We start from the raw sequence: 16,530 nt of genomic DNA on the forward strand, positions 1-16,530 counted from the left end.
TAAGTTAACCTGAGGTCAGTTTATTTCTTACAGGGATCATCAACTAGATTCCGCCGAAGGCCGATTTAAAAAAAATAAAAAATTATTGAGCAGATGGTCAGGGGGCCAGAACATAATTTTAAATCATTTATAGACTGCAAATTGACCGCAAGAATCCCAAACAGATATTTGACTAAAACATAATTTCAAACGATGCTTACATTTGTATTTGATAATGTGCCTCTCTATTATGTGCAGAAATACTTGCGAACAGAATTCCCAAATTAAAATGACTCGGAGCTGATTTCCTGATGTTTTTATATTTGTTTATGTCCAACAATGAAAATGTAAAAAATAAGAATAGTATTGTTTTATACATTTTTTGCTCAGAAAACATGGGGTGCCAAATAAAACCACCGTGGGCCATCAGTTGGGGAACCCTGCTTTAGGTCTTGTCTGTCTGTCATGTAGGGATTAACCTGTCTCTCTTTGTTTCTGCCTGTTCCTGATCCTCCTCTACCAGGGCCCATTTCTGGACCTCCCCGGACCCAAACAAGGTGAAGATGAAAGCTCCTACGGCGCTGATCCCGGCCGACAGACAGAACACACTCCTCCATCCCGCCAGGGATTGCTGTTCCAGGAGGGAGGGGGGACATGGTCGTATGTATAACAGTCTTCAAGAGTGCAGTAACTTTTAGAAATGAGCCATTGGGAAGTTCTCAATTGCATACTCCTTGCGTCAAGCAGCCCAATTCTGATGTTTCTTCCACTAATTGGTCTTTTGACCAATCACATCAGATCTTTTCACATCAGCTCTTTTCCAGAGCTGATCTGTTTGGTCAAAATACCAGATTTTTTTTTTAACTATCAGAATTGTGCTGCCTGTGTCAACGCAGCCATGGTGTAATAATTTTACAGTATTTAAGTAGATATATTACAAATATTAAATTATTTCTAAAAGTAGTACAGAATGAATACATTTGATTATGAAGGAAATGTCACCAGAAAGCTTACATCTTTGGTGAGGTAACCCGTGACGATTGGAGCGACCACACCTGGGATAGTCCCGAAAGTGTTGGTGATTCCGAAAAGCACCCCCGCATACCTGAGGAAGAGAGAGAGAAAAATAGAGGTTCAAATACATTCAAACATCCAAACATCCCAAACTCCAAACATCCAAAAGCAGTGAAAAGCAGTGAGTACGTGAGTGACTTCTTCAGTCTTCAGTGACTTAGAGTGTGATAGAATGAGTGCAAGAGAGAGAAAGTTCAGTGAAGGTCCAAAATATGCCAGAAAAGACTGGTGAGTAGGGAGAGACGTGAAGAGAAACAAGTGAAGTGGCGACCTCTCAAATCGATTAAACACCCACCGTGGAGCAATGTCTATCTGGTTGATGAAGACCCCGGCTGCACTGGTGCCTCCTACAGTTGAAGAGAGGGTGAGGAAGGTCACTGCCAACACACCACTGCAGCCGGAGTAGCCCACAGCAACCAGGAAGGCTGCAGGCAGCAGCAGACCTGGGGGACGAGCGGTCAACAATATACATCAATCACAGGAGGTTGATGGCTCCTTAATTGGGGAGAACGGGCTCATGGCAATTAGTAGAAGGAGCTCAAATACTACATGGTTTCCAGGTGTTTGATGCCATTCCATTTGTTCCGTTCCGGCCATTATTATGAGCCGTCCTCCCCTCAGCAGCCTCCTGTGACGTCAATATACATGGTCAATGTACAAACGCTGCACTTAATAGAAACACATAGGTATGGCCATTCACACAATTAACAACAACACATGTATACAGTTTATGTGATACTCTAACTGTAAATCGGTCTGGATTAGAGCGTCTTCTAAATAACTCAAATGTAATACTCTATTAGTTCATATTTTGTTACAAAACATATTACAACAAACTAAAATATCCACTGCATGAAATAGCATCCAAAGAATCCCGAAAAAACTGTTGCATGTTTTACCAGTCAATCAATCAAACATCTGGTAAAGTCCATAAGTAACCAAGACCAGTTCCTTTCAAAATAAAAGTCCCCTCCTTGCCTGTGATAGTGAAGATCTTGCGGACCGCTGTGACACTCAACAGCTCCTTCTCCAGGAGGCTGTCTGCTACTACACCTGATATCACTGAGAAGGTCCAGCCACCCAGATAGGGCAGAGCTGAGAGAAAGGCATTCTATATAGACAGTCAGAAAGAAATAGACAATATTAACCGACAACAAAAACAACAACAGAAAGGATTGCAACTGCATTGCAGGAATGAAATATCCCGATAACATGGCATCACTTTCACCAATGTTTTATTACAGCAATGCTACAGCAGCACGGTGTAGGCCTAGGTTACAACCGAACATGATTCAAGTCTCGAGACTCCTGTTCTATCCCTGTACACCATGATATCTTAGTCATTCTCTAGTCCTACCACCTGCCTACAGAGCCTAATACCACCAGGTGGAGCTCTTACCATATTTCTTACACCTATCTGGCCTTTACAGCACTATGGAATTGAGCGTCTCACTCTGTCGCTCTCCTCTTAAAGGCGTCATCCATAGAAATCATATGTCCATATATATCAATGATGTATGACTTAATGTACGATTTCTTTGGGTCTCACCTGTCGGAGGTCAAAGTGAAGCACCGTGTCCATGTAGGTGGGTAGTGAGGTGAGCAGAATGCAGTTACCCCAGTTGGCACACATCTGAGACACTATGATGGCCCACAGGGGAACAGAGAGCATCATGGGTAACAAAGGCACTGACCAGCCATGGGCACCACCCTGGGTTAGGAGCCAGAGAGAGAGCGAGAGAGGAGAGAGGGGGTATGCTAATTTGGTATAGAGCAGACCTAACTCACTCCATTAAATTAGTCAAAACAGGAACATTTTACATTTGGCTAGGAATTCAAAAGGAAATTATCTTGACAGATAAAAATATCCTCCTGTGTGCTACCTACAGTATTTCCCCCCACTAGAATCCCCATACTTTAATGAAGACAGCTTCTCCATCCTGGAGGGGGAAATCAATCATTTCCAGGCCCAGGGACATGTACTAGTCTGTTGCAACCTAAATGCCCGAACCGGACAAGAACCTGACACCCTCAGCACACAGGGGGACAAACACCTGCCTGGAGGTGACAGCATTCCCTCCCCCATATGCCCCCCCTAGGCACAACTATGACAACATAACCAACAAAAACGGGTCGCAACTCCTGCAGCTCTGTCGCATGCTGGGTATGTACATAGTCAATGGTAGGCTTCGAGGTATGGTAGGTACACCTATAGCTCATCTCTTGGCAGTAGTACAACCCAGAGTCTCTCAGAGCGTTCACAGGCAGCCCACTGACACACCTATCAGATCACAGCAAAATTACAGTCTACTTGAACAGAGCAATAGTCAATCATGAGGCATCAAAGCCAAAGGAACTGAGTAATATTAAGAAATGCTATATATGGAAGGAATGTAGCGTGGAAACCTACCAAAAATCAGTTAGACAACAACAAATTCAATCCCTTTTAGACAACTTCCTGGACAAAACGTTCCACTGTAATAGTGAAGGTGTAAACCTGGCAGTAGAAAATCTTAAACAGTATATTTGACCTCTCAGCTTCCCTATCAAATCTAAAAATGTCAAGCAGAAAACCGAAGAAAATGAACAACAATGACAAATGGTTTGATGAAGAATGCAAAAACTTAAGAAAGAAATTGAGAAACCTGTTCAACCAAAAACATAAAGACCCAGAAAACCTGAGTCTACGCCTTCACTATGGTGAATCATTAAAACAATACAGAAATACACTACGGATAAAGAAGGAACAGCACGTCAGAAATCAGCTCAATGTAATTGAAGAATCCATAGACTCTAACCACTTCTGGGAAAATGGGTAAACCACTTCTCCAATCTTTTTGGCTCTAACAAAGAACAAACAGCAAAAACATATACATGATCAAATACAAATCTTAGAATCAACTATTAAAGACTACCAGAACCCACTGGATTCTCCAATTACCTTGAATGAACTACAAGATAAAATAAAAACCCCCCAACCCAAAAAAGCCTGTGGTGTTGATGGTATCCTCAATAAAATGATCAAATATACAGACAACAAATTCCAATTGGCTGTACTAAAACTCTTTAACTGTCACGCCCTGACCTTAGAGATCCTTTTTATGTCTCTATTTTGGTTTGGTCAGGGTGTGAGTTGGGGTGGGTATTCTATGTTCTATTATTTGTATTTCTATGTTTTGGCCGGGTAGGGTTCTCAATCAGGGACAGCTGTCTATTGTTGTCTCTGATTGAGAACCATACTTAGGTAGCCCTTTTTCCCACCTGTCTTTGTGGGAAGTTGACTTTGTTTATGGCACATAGCCTTTAGCTTCACGGTTTGTTTTGTAGAGTTTATTGTTTTGTCGGAGTATTCACCTAAATAAAAGAAAATGTACGCTCACCACGCTGCACCTTGGTCCAGTTCTTTCAAAGGCCGTGACATTAACGTCATGGCATCTGGCATCTTCCCCAATATTTGGAACCAAGGACTGATCACCCCAATCCACAAAAGTGGAGACAAATTTGACCCCAATAACTTCTGTGGGATATGCGTCAACAGCAACCTTGGGAAAATCCTCTGCATTATCATTAACAGCAGACTCGTACATTTCCTCAGTGAAAACAATGTACTGAGCAAATGTCAAATTGGATTTTTACCAAATTATCGTATGACAGACCATGTATTCACCCTGCACACCCTAATAAACAAACAAACCGAAACAAAGGCAAAGTCTTCTCATGCTTTGTTGATTTCAAAAAAGCCTTTGACTCAATTTGGCATGAGAGTCTGCTATACAAATTGATGGAAAGTGGTGTTGGGGGAAAAACATATGACATTATAAAATCCATATACACAAACAAGTGTGCGGTTAAAATAGGCAAAAAAACGAACACATTTCTTCCCACAGGGCCGTGGGGTGAGACAGGGATGCAGCTTAAGCCCCACCCTCTTCAACATATATATCAACGAATTGGCGAGGGCACTTGAATAGTCTGCAGCACCCGGCCTCACCCTACTAGAATCTGAAGTCAAATGTCTACTGTTTGCTGATGATCTGATGCTTCTGTCACCAACCAAGGAGGGCCTACAGCAGCACCTAGATCTTCTGCACAGATTCTGCCAGACCTGGGCCATGACAGTAATTCTCAGTAAGACCAAAATAAGGGTGTTCCAAAAAAGGTCCAGTCACCAGGACCACAAATACAAATTCCATCTAGACACCATTGCCCTAGAGCACACAAAAAACTATACATTCCTTGGCCTAAACATCAGCGCCACAGGTAACTTCCACAAAGCTGTGAACAATCTGAGAGACAAGGCAAGAAGGGCATTCTATGCCATCAAAAGGAACATAAAATTTGACATACCAATTAGGATCTGGCTAAAAATACTTGAATCAGTTATAGAACCCATTGCCCTTTATGGTTGTGAGGTCTGGGGTCCGCTCACCAACCAAGAATTCACAAAATGGGACAAACACCAAATTGAGACTCTGCATGCAGAATTCTGCAAAAATATCCCCAGTTTACAACGCAAAACACCAAATAATGCATGCAGAGCAGAATTAGGCCGATACCCGCTAATGATCAAAATCCAGAAAAGAGACGTTAAATTATACAACCACCTAAAAGGAAGCGATTCCCAAAACTTCCATAACAAAGCCATCACCTACAGAGAGATGAACCTGGAGAAGAGTCCCCTAAGCAAGCTGGTCCTAAGGCTCTGTTCACAAACACAAACAGACCCCACAGAGCCCCAGGACATCAACACAATTAGACTCGACCAAATCATGAGAAAACAAAAAGCAAATTACTTGACACATTTGAAAGAATTAACAAAAAAACTGAGCAAACTAGAATGCTATTTGGCCCAAACAGAGAGTACACAGTGGCAGAATACCTGACCACTGTGACTGACCCAAACTTAAGGAAAGCTTGGACTATGTACAGACTCAGTGAGCATAGCCTTGCTATTGAGAAAGGCCGCCGTAGGCAGACCTGGCTCTCAAGAGAAGACAGGCTATGTGCACACTGCCCACAAAATGAGGTGGAAACTGAGCTGCACTTCCTAACCTCTTGCCAAATGTATGACCATATTAGAGACACATATTTCCCTCAGATTACACAGATCCACAAAGAATTCGAAAACAAACCCAATTTTGATAAACTCCCATATCTACTGGGTGAAATACAACAGTGTGCCATCACAGCAGCAATATTTGTGACCTGTTGCAACAAGAAAAGGGCAATTAGCGAAGAACAAACACAATTGTAAATACAACCCATATTTCTGTTTATTTCTTTTCCCTTTTGTACTTTAACCATTTTCACATTGTTACAACACTGTATATATACATAATACCACATTTGTAATGTCTTTATTCTTTTGGAACTTCTGTGAGTGTAATGTTTACTGTTCATTTTTATAGTTTATTTCACTTTTGTATATTATCTACCTCACTTGCTTTGGCAATGTTAACATATGTTTCCCATGCCAATAAAGCCCCTTGAATTAAATCGAAATGAATTGAGAGGAAGGGGATTGACTGTGAACTGATTTACAAAATGTATGACAAAGGGTCATAAAGGATAGACTGTTGTTACCTCTTTTCCTATGGAGTTGATGATGTAATCTTTTTCTCTTGTGCTGATTCGTGGATGAGTGCCAGGCTGGTCCGACACCAGAATGAACCAGAACACTGCCCAAATGCAACCAGCACCCCCTGGTGATGAGAGACAGAGACAGAGAGACAGAGGGACGGAGTGAGAGAAAAGCCTGATTCTGTTAACATCTTCACAAAGCAAAAGGTTGTGCAGGTACAGTGTTTGTGCTGAACAAGAGAGTGTGCAGAGAAGAATTGTGAATGATAAAAAAAAATTGGAAGGTATTATGTGTGTGAAAACTTCACAGGAGAACAAAATAAGAGCTGAAAATGTGGGTATGTAGAGACATGCAGATATGCTGTGTGTAGGGGGAATGTATATGTTTGAGGGGTGTAATGAATGTATATGTTTGAGGTGTGTAATGAATGTTTATGTTTGAGGGGTGTAATGAATGTATATGTTTGAGGTGTGTAATGAATGTTTATGTTTGAGGTGTGTAATGAATGTTTATGTTTGAGGTGTGTAATGAATGTTTATGTTTGAGGGGTGTAATGAATGTTTATGTTTGAGGGGTGTAATGAATGTTTATGTTTGAGGGGTGTAATGAATGTTTATGTTTGAGGTGTGTAATGAATGTTTATGTTTGAGGGGTGTAATGAATGTTTATGTTTGAGGGGTGTAATGAATGTTTATGTTTGAGGGGTGTAATGAATGTTTATGTTTGAGGGGTGTAATGAATGTTTATGTTTGAGGGGTGTAATGAATGTTTATGTTTGCGGTGTGTAATGAATGTTTATGTTTGAGGTGTGTAATGAATGTATTATGTTTGAGGGGTGTAATTGCTATCCAACTCTCACCAAACATGTAGAAGACAGCGGGCCAGCCCAGACTGTGACAGATGAAGCCAGTGAGGGGCAGGGCTACAAAGGCCCCAAAGTTGGCCCCTGACCCCGAAAGGGTCATAAGCCGAGACCTCTCTAGAGGGGGAGCCCAGCGAGCCCACATGGCCATCATGGCCGGGAACGTCACCCCCTGAGGACATACAAACACAGAGCGATACACACTGATTTAAATGAACCATTCTTATGGCACTGAAATGAACAATATGCCTTGGTGTTTTACGGAAAATAATGACCATATGGCTATATGTATACGATAAATACGATGGTTTATACAATCAAATGCTAATCCAGTTCATTGCTGATGACAGAATGAGATTGACCCCTACTCTGCACACACGAAGCCTCTTACCTCCCCAAATCCCTCCAGTGCCCGTAAGCCAAACAGCCAGTAGGGTCCTAGCTGCGCTGCCAGGGGGGTGAGGAGGGTGAGGGCTGCAGTGCCCAGCACCCCTCCCCCCAGGAAGATACTCCCCCCAAAGTGTCCGGCCAAGTAACCCCCGGGGATCTGCGTCACCAGGTAGCCAAAGAAGAACGCCCCCAGCAGCAGGCCCTGAGTCAGAGAATCCCACAAATACAGAGGTATCTGAGCGAGAGAGAGAGAGACAGAGAGACGTAAATGAGCATAAGTGTTACGTATGAGTTTGTGAGTGTCTTCGCATGTGCAGTATGTCCAGTATGCATGGATCATGTTTGTGTGAAGCCTATTTATGTACTGTAATATATGAGCTATAATTAAGCAATAAGGCCTGGGGGGGGAGGGGGGGGGTGGTATATGGCCAATATACTACGGCTATGGGCTGTTCTTATGCGCAACGTAACGAGGAGTGCCTGGACACAGCCTTTAGCTGTGGTATATTGGCCATATATCACAAACCTCCGAGGTGCCTTATTGCTATTATAAACTGGTTACCAATGTAATTAGATAAGTCAAATAAATGTTTTGCCATACCATTGGTATACGGTCTGATGGCTGTCAGCCAATCAACATTCAGGTCTCGAACCACCCAGTTTATAATATATGATATAATATGCATGTAGAGTGTACTACTATAGGTCTAGTTGATACTTTGGAAGAGCTGTTACTTACCCCATCTGGTTGGTCTGGGGTTTGGCTGCCATTGCCGTGGGAGGAAACTGGGCACTCATGGCCACCTGAGCTGTTGAGAGATGGTTGGCTTTTGGTCCCATTGACCATGGCGACCATGGCAACACTTAGATTGACACGGAGACCGTAGACGACGGAGAATCCAAAGAACATCATGATGGCCAGATTGCAGCGTGCAGAGCAACATTGTGGAGGTACTGTTAGACACGACGACAACATGTGCCCAATCACACCTCACAGTCTATCTGAAAACACTTAAAGATGACTAAAGATGACTATTTAGACCGTGTTAGTAGTAAATCTACTCTAGCTAACGAGGAGTACATGACACTTAAATGACATATTTCACTATTTCACTATTTCACTGTTAGTTATGATGTAATAAGCAAAATCATAGGGGTCGAATCCGAACTTCCACGTAGGTCAAATGTTCGCTTAGTCACCCACTGACATCAATGCCCCATACTGACAAAACACTTGATATGACTTCATTCAACTATCAGAAGATTATCATTACATAATGAAGCATTACTAGCACATCCATGCTGCTGAGTGCTGACTACGCAAAAGAGCAACCAAAACAAGTTAAGACACCTGAATCATCAACATCCACCACTTCTTTTTTAAGTAGGGGTGTAGTATCTCCACTCTCGTCCAGTGGGGAGGAGTTGATGGAGTATCCATTTTGCAGAGCCATTGCAACCACAAGTCAGGTGACGGCCAGAGAGAGGAATGAAGTGAGGGTGATCTGAGGTCACCTAACCATAGTGTCCTAAGAAAATCTGCTAGATAGAGAAACAGCAAGAGTCAGCATGAACAATTGCTAGACATTCAGCCTCATGCACGTACGCACGCACACACGCACACACGCACACACGCACACACACACACACACACACACACACACACACATACACACAGACGGGTCAAGACTACAGATACAGGCTGGACAAGCATTTCGCTACACCCGCAATAACATCTGTTAAATATGTGTATGTGAGCAATCAAATTTGATTTGATTTGGATATGAGAATGACCATGACTAGGCAGGCCAATGGTCCTTATAGTGTTCAATGTAATTGGCCGAGCATGCCAAGACAAAAGTATTTAGTTCCTTAGCTACAATAGCCAGACGACAACAACTTACTGACTTTAAAGAAATCCATTGGAGATTGTGCAACAATTACAAAACACCTGACAAGTCAAAGAGATCCAACATAGACACACATGTATATAACATTATGTTTTGCTCTTTATATCGAGGAATGTTTAGATAGAGAAAAAGGTTTGACCAATTACCACAAATTGGACTGGATGGACCAGATAGTTATTCACTTGCGGTTATTGAGGTTCTAGACCTAGATCCTAGGACTGGAGAGCATCATATATACATTCTTCTTCTTCAGATGATGAGGATGATGATGCTCCAAATAGTTTTACGCTAGCTGGTGATGTGGATTATCCATGTTGACCCTGCAGACAAAAACAAGACGGGAAACAAATACCAGACTGTGAGTTATGGCCTATGTAAAGTCAGTCACAGACACATGACTTGTATGATTTTTCATAGCTACTTCTTTTAGTGCTGGACAAATAGTACGCAATACATCTGACCTCAGAATATAGGTCTTTCCACTAAATGAAATGAAGTAGTAGACTTGGCCTCTCCTCCACTCTGTGACTTGTGCAGACTGACCAAAAGCAGATGTGAACCTAGTGTATGTGCAGACAAACAAAACTTTCCCAGGTTACCATTGGAGGAACAGAGAATGTATGTTAAGCAGGTCAGCTGATGAGGGGGGTGGAATAGAATGACGTAATGTAATACCTCTTGACATGGTGTAGGTGAAATTTAAGGTGAATAAAAAATGTATTCAGTTTGGAGTGATTAACACAATGCTTAGCATATTTATGTTGTTCCTTTTCTGTAATACACATTCAGATTCAAATTCAGAAAACTAGAATGTCCTCAATTTGTAACTAAACCAAGATGATTTTGATTGATGTGATCAACGACTGCTCTACTTTTTGTTCACCATAAAATTCCAATTACACATGGATAGACTCAAAAATCTATGTGCAAAATCTATTTGCGTGTTTACGAGCCGGAGAAACCGGTAGTCACATGACCCAAAAAAGTTTTTTTCTTCGGTGACGCGTTTATGAATTTGCACCAATGACTGTATATATTAATTTGCCCTTAAGTCTACAGCACAAGATAAACGCAGCTAGTTTACACATTGCGTAACAAGCTGCTCCGTATGATTTGGAAATCGATGGTTATTTCCCAAGTTCCTTCCTGGCTGCATTAGTTTGTAATGTAACAAGTTATTGCGCTCAGTGGTGGTGATTCCTGAACAGTAAGTAGCAGTTTATTGTGTAGTTTCCGTTTTTATCTGTGAAACACGACCAGCCAGAAATGTAGATAAGGCCAACTGTCAAGCTATGCTGTTGTCTACTGTAGCAAACCTAACTGGTTTGTTATGAAAGTAAGGTAGCTAGTTTTTTAAATTTAACTAGGCAAATTCTTATTTACAATGATGGCCTAGGAACAGTGGGTTAACTGTCTTGTTCAGGGATAGAATAACGGATTTTTACCTTGTCGGGGATTTGATCTAGCGGTTGCTAGTGGTTAGAGCCCAACGCTCTAACCACTAGGCTACCTGCCTCCCCATAGTTACACATGATATGCAAAGATGTCATAGACTCAGTCAGACCTTTTGGGAAAATGGGTAATTGTTGTTCATTCTGGCTTTGTTTTGTTCTTGTGAAGCTCACACAGCCATATTTCATGATTTGACAACACGTAAAACCCCATACCAAACAAGAATCGCAGCTTTAAAGGCATAATCTGTCAGTCCTTGCATTCATTGCTACGTCTATGCATCTGAGAGAAGATACATTTCCCCAGCCCCATCACTCAGTTTAAAAAACAAAGTGGCAGGGCCAGGCTGTTGAAATAACATATTTGAACACATGTCCAGCAAAAAACATCACACTCACACTGTTTTATTGTTAGTTCACTAACTGTCTGGTCCTCTTCGTTACATTCATTTCAAGGTTCAAGATGACCACACTTCTTAGCTTGCTCCTCGGGGCTGGTCCACTACTGTTACTTGCCCTAAACCCAGTACATGGATCTGACAATGCCACCCTCCCATTGGTTCTGTGGCACGGAATGGGTAAGCACTTGAGATGAATAATGCAACAACATCATGTTTCACATACAGCAGTGGTGTTTCTCAGTTTGGCAGAGTAGCAAAATAAGCAACTGATGACCACTTCCTATATTTGCATGTGGCCCTTAGATAAGTCATGATATGGCAGTTAGTGTACATGAGTAGTTTTTTTCCACCCAAAACTCTATATCAATCAATTTTTCACATTTTGTTTTTTCATCAGAAATGATTGCTTTTGAGTTCTCAGATTTTTAGATTCATAGTTTTTGTTGTTGTTGCAAAATGCTTTATATGCGTTGTTTAGCTGGAATGGAATGTTCGTATCCTGTAATTTGACTGTGATATGTGGTTGTCTCACCTAGCTATCTGAAGATGAATGCACTTACTGTAAGTCGCTCTGGATAAGAGCGTCTGCTAAATGACTCAAATGTCAAATGTAAATGATTTACATACAGGCTCATATTACTGTATTGAATAATACCAAAATATATTTTTCAAATATGTCACAAATGTATCAGTTCTTTATCAAAAAAATTGAAGTTATTTGTTACATTTTACTGTGTAAATCCTAGTACTACTTATTTTTCTGAGAGTAAGGTGGATATGTAACATTTAGCAAAAAACACAATTTGTCTGTCATTGAACAACACCGTGCAATGATTAGATAGTGAAAAAACCAATCTCTTTCATAATTTCTTGAAACAACAAAAGCAAATTTACCAACATTTCTGAAAATGGATATATAGCATTTTGGAATGAAACTCTTCATATGGGGACTCTGGGTTCTTGTTTCGGTGTCTACATAGGAGACAGCTGTTGCAACCCTCTCAGCATGGGCTCCATAAAGAAGATGATCGAGGAAACCATCCCTGGAATTGACGTCCTGTCACTAATGATTGGCAAGACTGTCAGTCAGGTACTTTCCAATCTGTGGTGGACAGCCATACCCTGTGGTGACCGGTGTGAATGCTTGCCTTTGCTCCAGCCAAGCCTGATTCTACTAATGAAAGCTTTGATTGAATTTCATAAGTAGAATTGGGTGTATTACTGCAAGTAGCTTAGTCGTTAAGAGTGTTGGGCCAGTAATTGAAAGGTTTCTGGTTTGAATCCCCAAGCCAGCAAGGTGGAAAAATCTGCCGTTCTGCAGATTTGATGTCGATTAAGACACCCCCTGCACATCGCTGATTCAGAGATTAAATGCAGAAGACACATTTCAGTTGAATGCGTTCAATTGTGCAACTGACTAGGTATCCCCTTTCCCTACTGTGTGGCTGGAGCAAAAGCCTGCATCCATGCCAGCCCTTGCAGGCTAAAATCACTCACCCTTGACCTTTTTTGTTGTTGAGATGTGGTGTTTCTGTTTGTCAACATTGTTACTGTCCCAACATGAACATCCTCATATCTACCCCTCAGGACACAGAGAATGGTTTCTTCATGGATGTCAATGAGCAGGTGTCCATGGTGTGCAGCCAGCTGGCCCAGGATCCCAAACTGAAGGATGGCTACAATGCCATGGGCTTCTCCCAGGGAGGACAGTTCCTGTAAGTAGTGTCTCTGGGTCCGTACTCACAAAGCCTCTCAGGATGCTTTTTGAACGCTTTTTTTTTTTTTACATGAATTAGAGCTGCAGTATGTGCCGATTCCAGCCCAACACTTGCACACTTATTCAACCAATGTAGTTAAATCAGGTGTCTTAGAGCTGAGGTGGAACAAAAGCCTGCAGAGTTGCCCATCACCTGGTTAAAGTACTTTATACACGAGACAAGAAGCTGTAATTCTCAGTTCTTTGCCTTTTCACCCCCCCACCCCCCCACCCCAGGAGGGCAGTGGCGCAGCGCTGTCCATCTCCTCCAATGAAAACCCTGATCTCTGTTGGGGGACAACAACAAGGTAACGGCACCATGGCAACAGTGACATAATCCCTTGCCTTGTCTCTTTTCATTGTCTTTCATTCACTTCCTGACAGTTTTGAAATGATCCTATTCTCCACATTCGCAGGGGTGTATGGTCTCCCTAAATGCCCTGGAGAGAGCTCCCATATCTGTGACTGGATTCGCAAGAAACTCAACTCAGGAGCCTACACCGATATTGTGCAAAAACAGTGAGTGTAGAATTGATTTACAACTCAAAACCAGTGAGTGTAGACTATATTTCAACTCATTCAGAGAGTGCAATTCTTATGTTTGAGACGAATCAGCAATATCCAGATGTATATATCCAACAGTATGTTATGACATAGTTACTGTACATTTTGAGACGAGGTACAAAGAGAAAGGGCTTTGTGTATTGTGTGGTTGTTATCCAGTGAGTCATTTGGAATCCTTGTGTCTTTATCAGCTTGGTGCAGGCACAGTACTGGCACGACCCACTGAACGACGACCTGTACAAAAAACACAGCCTCTTCCTGGCTGATATCAATCAGGAGCGGGTTAGTATGGCTCTAGTATGGTGTTAGTATATATTTTCAGAATCAGACGTTGTTATTTGATTGCTCATACAGTGCTGTTTATATTTAATATTCTCCTGAGAACTCTCCATCGCTGTATTCCAATTCAATTCCATTAAATTCATCTGCTGCCTTTCACCCCACAGGTGGTGAACGAGACTTACAAGAAGAACCTCCAGCTGCTGGACAAGTTTGTGATGGTCAAGTTCTTGCAGGACAGTGTTGTGGATCCAGCTGACACTGAGGTAAATACTGGACACATTGTGACAACCTCTCTTGATGTACTGTCCTCCTCCTACACTGTAATTACTGATGCTAATAGGCAATATGTATTTTGTATACAATCTATTTGTCATAGTGGTTTGGTTTTCTGAAAACGGGTCAGGCAAAAGAGACCGAGACGCTTCAGGAGAGTGTTCTCTATAAAGAGGTAAAACCCACATCATGTTTACTCATCTTCAAACACAGACATGTACACTATACAGTATATACAAAAGTATGTGGACAGCCCTTCAAATGAATGGATTCGGCTATTTCAGCCACAACCGTTGCTGACAAAAAAAAAAATCAAGCACACCGCCATGCAATCTCCATAGACAAACATTGGCAGTAGAATGGCCTTCCTAAAGAGCTCAGTTACTTTCAACGTGGCACCGTCATAGGATGTCACCTTTCCACCAAGTCAGGGCGTCAAATTTCTGCGTCAAAAGTTGCCCCGGTCAACTCTAAGTGCTGTTATTGTGAAGTGGAAACGTCTAGGAGCAACAACAGTTCAGCTGCGAAGTGGTAGGCCACACAAGTTCACAGAACAGGACCGCCAAGTGCTGAAGCATGTACCGTGTAACAATCGTCTGTCATCGGTTGCAACACTCGCTACAGAATTCCAAACTGCCCGGGGAAGCAATATCAGCTTGTCGGGAGCTTCATGGAATGGGTTTCCATGGCTGAGCAGCCTCACACAAGCCTAAGATCACCATGTGCAATGCCAAGCGTCGTCTGGAGTGGTGTAAAGCGCGCCGCCATTGAACTCTGGAGCAGAGGAAACACATTCTCTGGAGTGATGAATCATGCTTCACCATCTAGCAGTGCGATGGGTGAATCTGGGTTTGGCGGATGCCAGGAGAACACTACCTGCCCCAATGCATAGTGCCAACTGTAAAGTTTGGTGGAGGAGGAATATTGGTCTTTGGCTGTTTTTCATGGTTCGGGCTAGGTTCCTTAGTTCCAGTGAAGGGAAATCTTAATGCTACAGCATGCAATGACATTCAAGACGATTCTGTACTTCCAACTTTGTGGCAACAGTTTGGGGAAGGCCCTTTCCTGTTTCAGCATGACAATGCCCCCGTGCAGAAAGCGAGGTCCATACAGAAATGGTTTGTTGAGATCGGTGTGGAAGAACTTGACTGGCCTGCACAGAGCCCTGACCTCAATCCCATCGAACACCTTTGGGATGAATTGGAACACTGACTGCGGGCCTGGCCTAATCGCCCAACCTCACTAATGCTCTTGTGGCCGAATGGAGTCCCCTTCAGCAATGTTCCAACATCTAGCAGAAAGCCTTCCCAGAAGTGGAGACGAACTCCATATTAATGCCCATGACTTTGGAATGAGATGTATGACTAGCAGGTGTCCACATACTTTTGGCCATGTAGAGTATTTTCATGTATTCAACTCATATTGTAATGTATGTGATATTGTATTGAGACATTGAATATATTTTCAGGATCGTCTTGGACTGGCAGCGATGGATGCAGCTGGGAAGCTGGATTTCCTGGGTACAGAAGGAGATCACCTCCAGTTCACCAGGGAGTGGTTCAACGCCAAACTAGTGCCTTACCTGCGCTAAATACACCTAGCTATCTACACTCTGACTCAAGTTAGCATGCTCACAACTATTGCACTATCGCACAACTGTGCATTCCTATCATATCCATACCATCCTGCTGATGAATCTAATGCACAACTTATGATTTTTAAAACCCTGATTTTACCCATTTAATGTACTACCACTGAAAATTAAGTTAGTCTTAGTTGGTTCCCAGAGATGCATTGATGGTCTAATTGGGGGATGTGTATTAAAGTTTACATTTGATAATTTTTGTTTAGCGCCATTTTGGAATAAAAATGTACGTTATAAAACTTAAGGTAGTGTGTGTAATGGTAAATAACAAACTAATGATGTTAGATAATCACTGGTTCTGGGCTAATATTCACTAGTGTTGGTTTACCCAGCTCTCCTTGTGAAAAGTGGTAAACAATGGC

The 16,530-nt window shown here is 42.1% G+C and overlaps 2 protein-coding genes across 5 annotated transcripts; one reads left to right on the top strand and one right to left on the bottom strand.

Annotated features, from left to right (window-relative positions):
• Positions 1-280: 280 nt before the first annotated feature.
• LOC139559039 (sialin-like) lies at positions 281-11,775 on the bottom strand. 2 transcript variants are annotated; one of them, XM_071374672.1, is made up of 13 exons: positions 11,647-11,775; positions 10,258-10,356; positions 9,943-10,116; positions 9,238-9,425; positions 8,626-8,840; positions 7,888-8,121; positions 7,494-7,668; positions 6,637-6,755; positions 2,603-2,764; positions 2,032-2,164; positions 1,349-1,496; positions 994-1,084; positions 281-610 (listed from the first exon to the last, which is right to left on the bottom strand). In XM_071374672.1, exons 4-13 carry the CDS (start codon positions 9,338-9,340, stop codon positions 443-445), a joined length of 1,548 nt encoding a protein of 515 aa, XP_071230773.1. In that variant the 5' UTR covers positions 9,341-9,425; positions 9,943-10,116; positions 10,258-10,356; positions 11,647-11,775; the 3' UTR covers positions 281-442. The 2 variants fall into 2 exon arrangements, with proteins under 2 accessions (XP_071230773.1, XP_071230774.1); XM_071374673.1 differs by lacking the exons at positions 10,258-10,356; positions 11,647-11,775 and having other exon boundaries at positions 9,238-9,428; positions 9,943-10,080.
• LOC139559041 (palmitoyl-protein thioesterase 1-like) lies at positions 10,840-16,412 on the top strand. Of its 3 annotated transcripts, none has more exons than XM_071374677.1 (10): positions 10,840-11,003; positions 11,704-11,825; positions 12,629-12,738; positions 13,236-13,363; positions 13,642-13,712; positions 13,821-13,923; positions 14,160-14,250; positions 14,415-14,513; positions 14,627-14,698; positions 15,992-16,412. In XM_071374677.1, exons 2-10 carry the CDS (start codon positions 11,711-11,713, stop codon positions 16,112-16,114), a joined length of 912 nt encoding a protein of 303 aa, XP_071230778.1. In that variant the 5' UTR covers positions 10,840-11,003; positions 11,704-11,710; the 3' UTR covers positions 16,115-16,412. The 3 variants fall into 3 exon arrangements, with proteins under 3 accessions (XP_071230778.1, XP_071230777.1, XP_071230779.1); XM_071374676.1 differs by lacking the exon at positions 10,840-11,003 and adding an exon at positions 11,026-11,137; XM_071374678.1 differs by lacking the exon at positions 10,840-11,003 and adding an exon at positions 11,028-11,132.
• The last annotated feature ends 118 nt before the right edge of the window (positions 16,413-16,530 follow it).

This window comes from Salvelinus alpinus, chromosome 29, assembly GCF_045679555.1.
Source record: "Salvelinus alpinus chromosome 29, SLU_Salpinus.1, whole genome shotgun sequence".
Classification (NCBI taxonomy): Eukaryota; Metazoa; Chordata; class Actinopteri; order Salmoniformes; family Salmonidae; genus Salvelinus; species Salvelinus alpinus.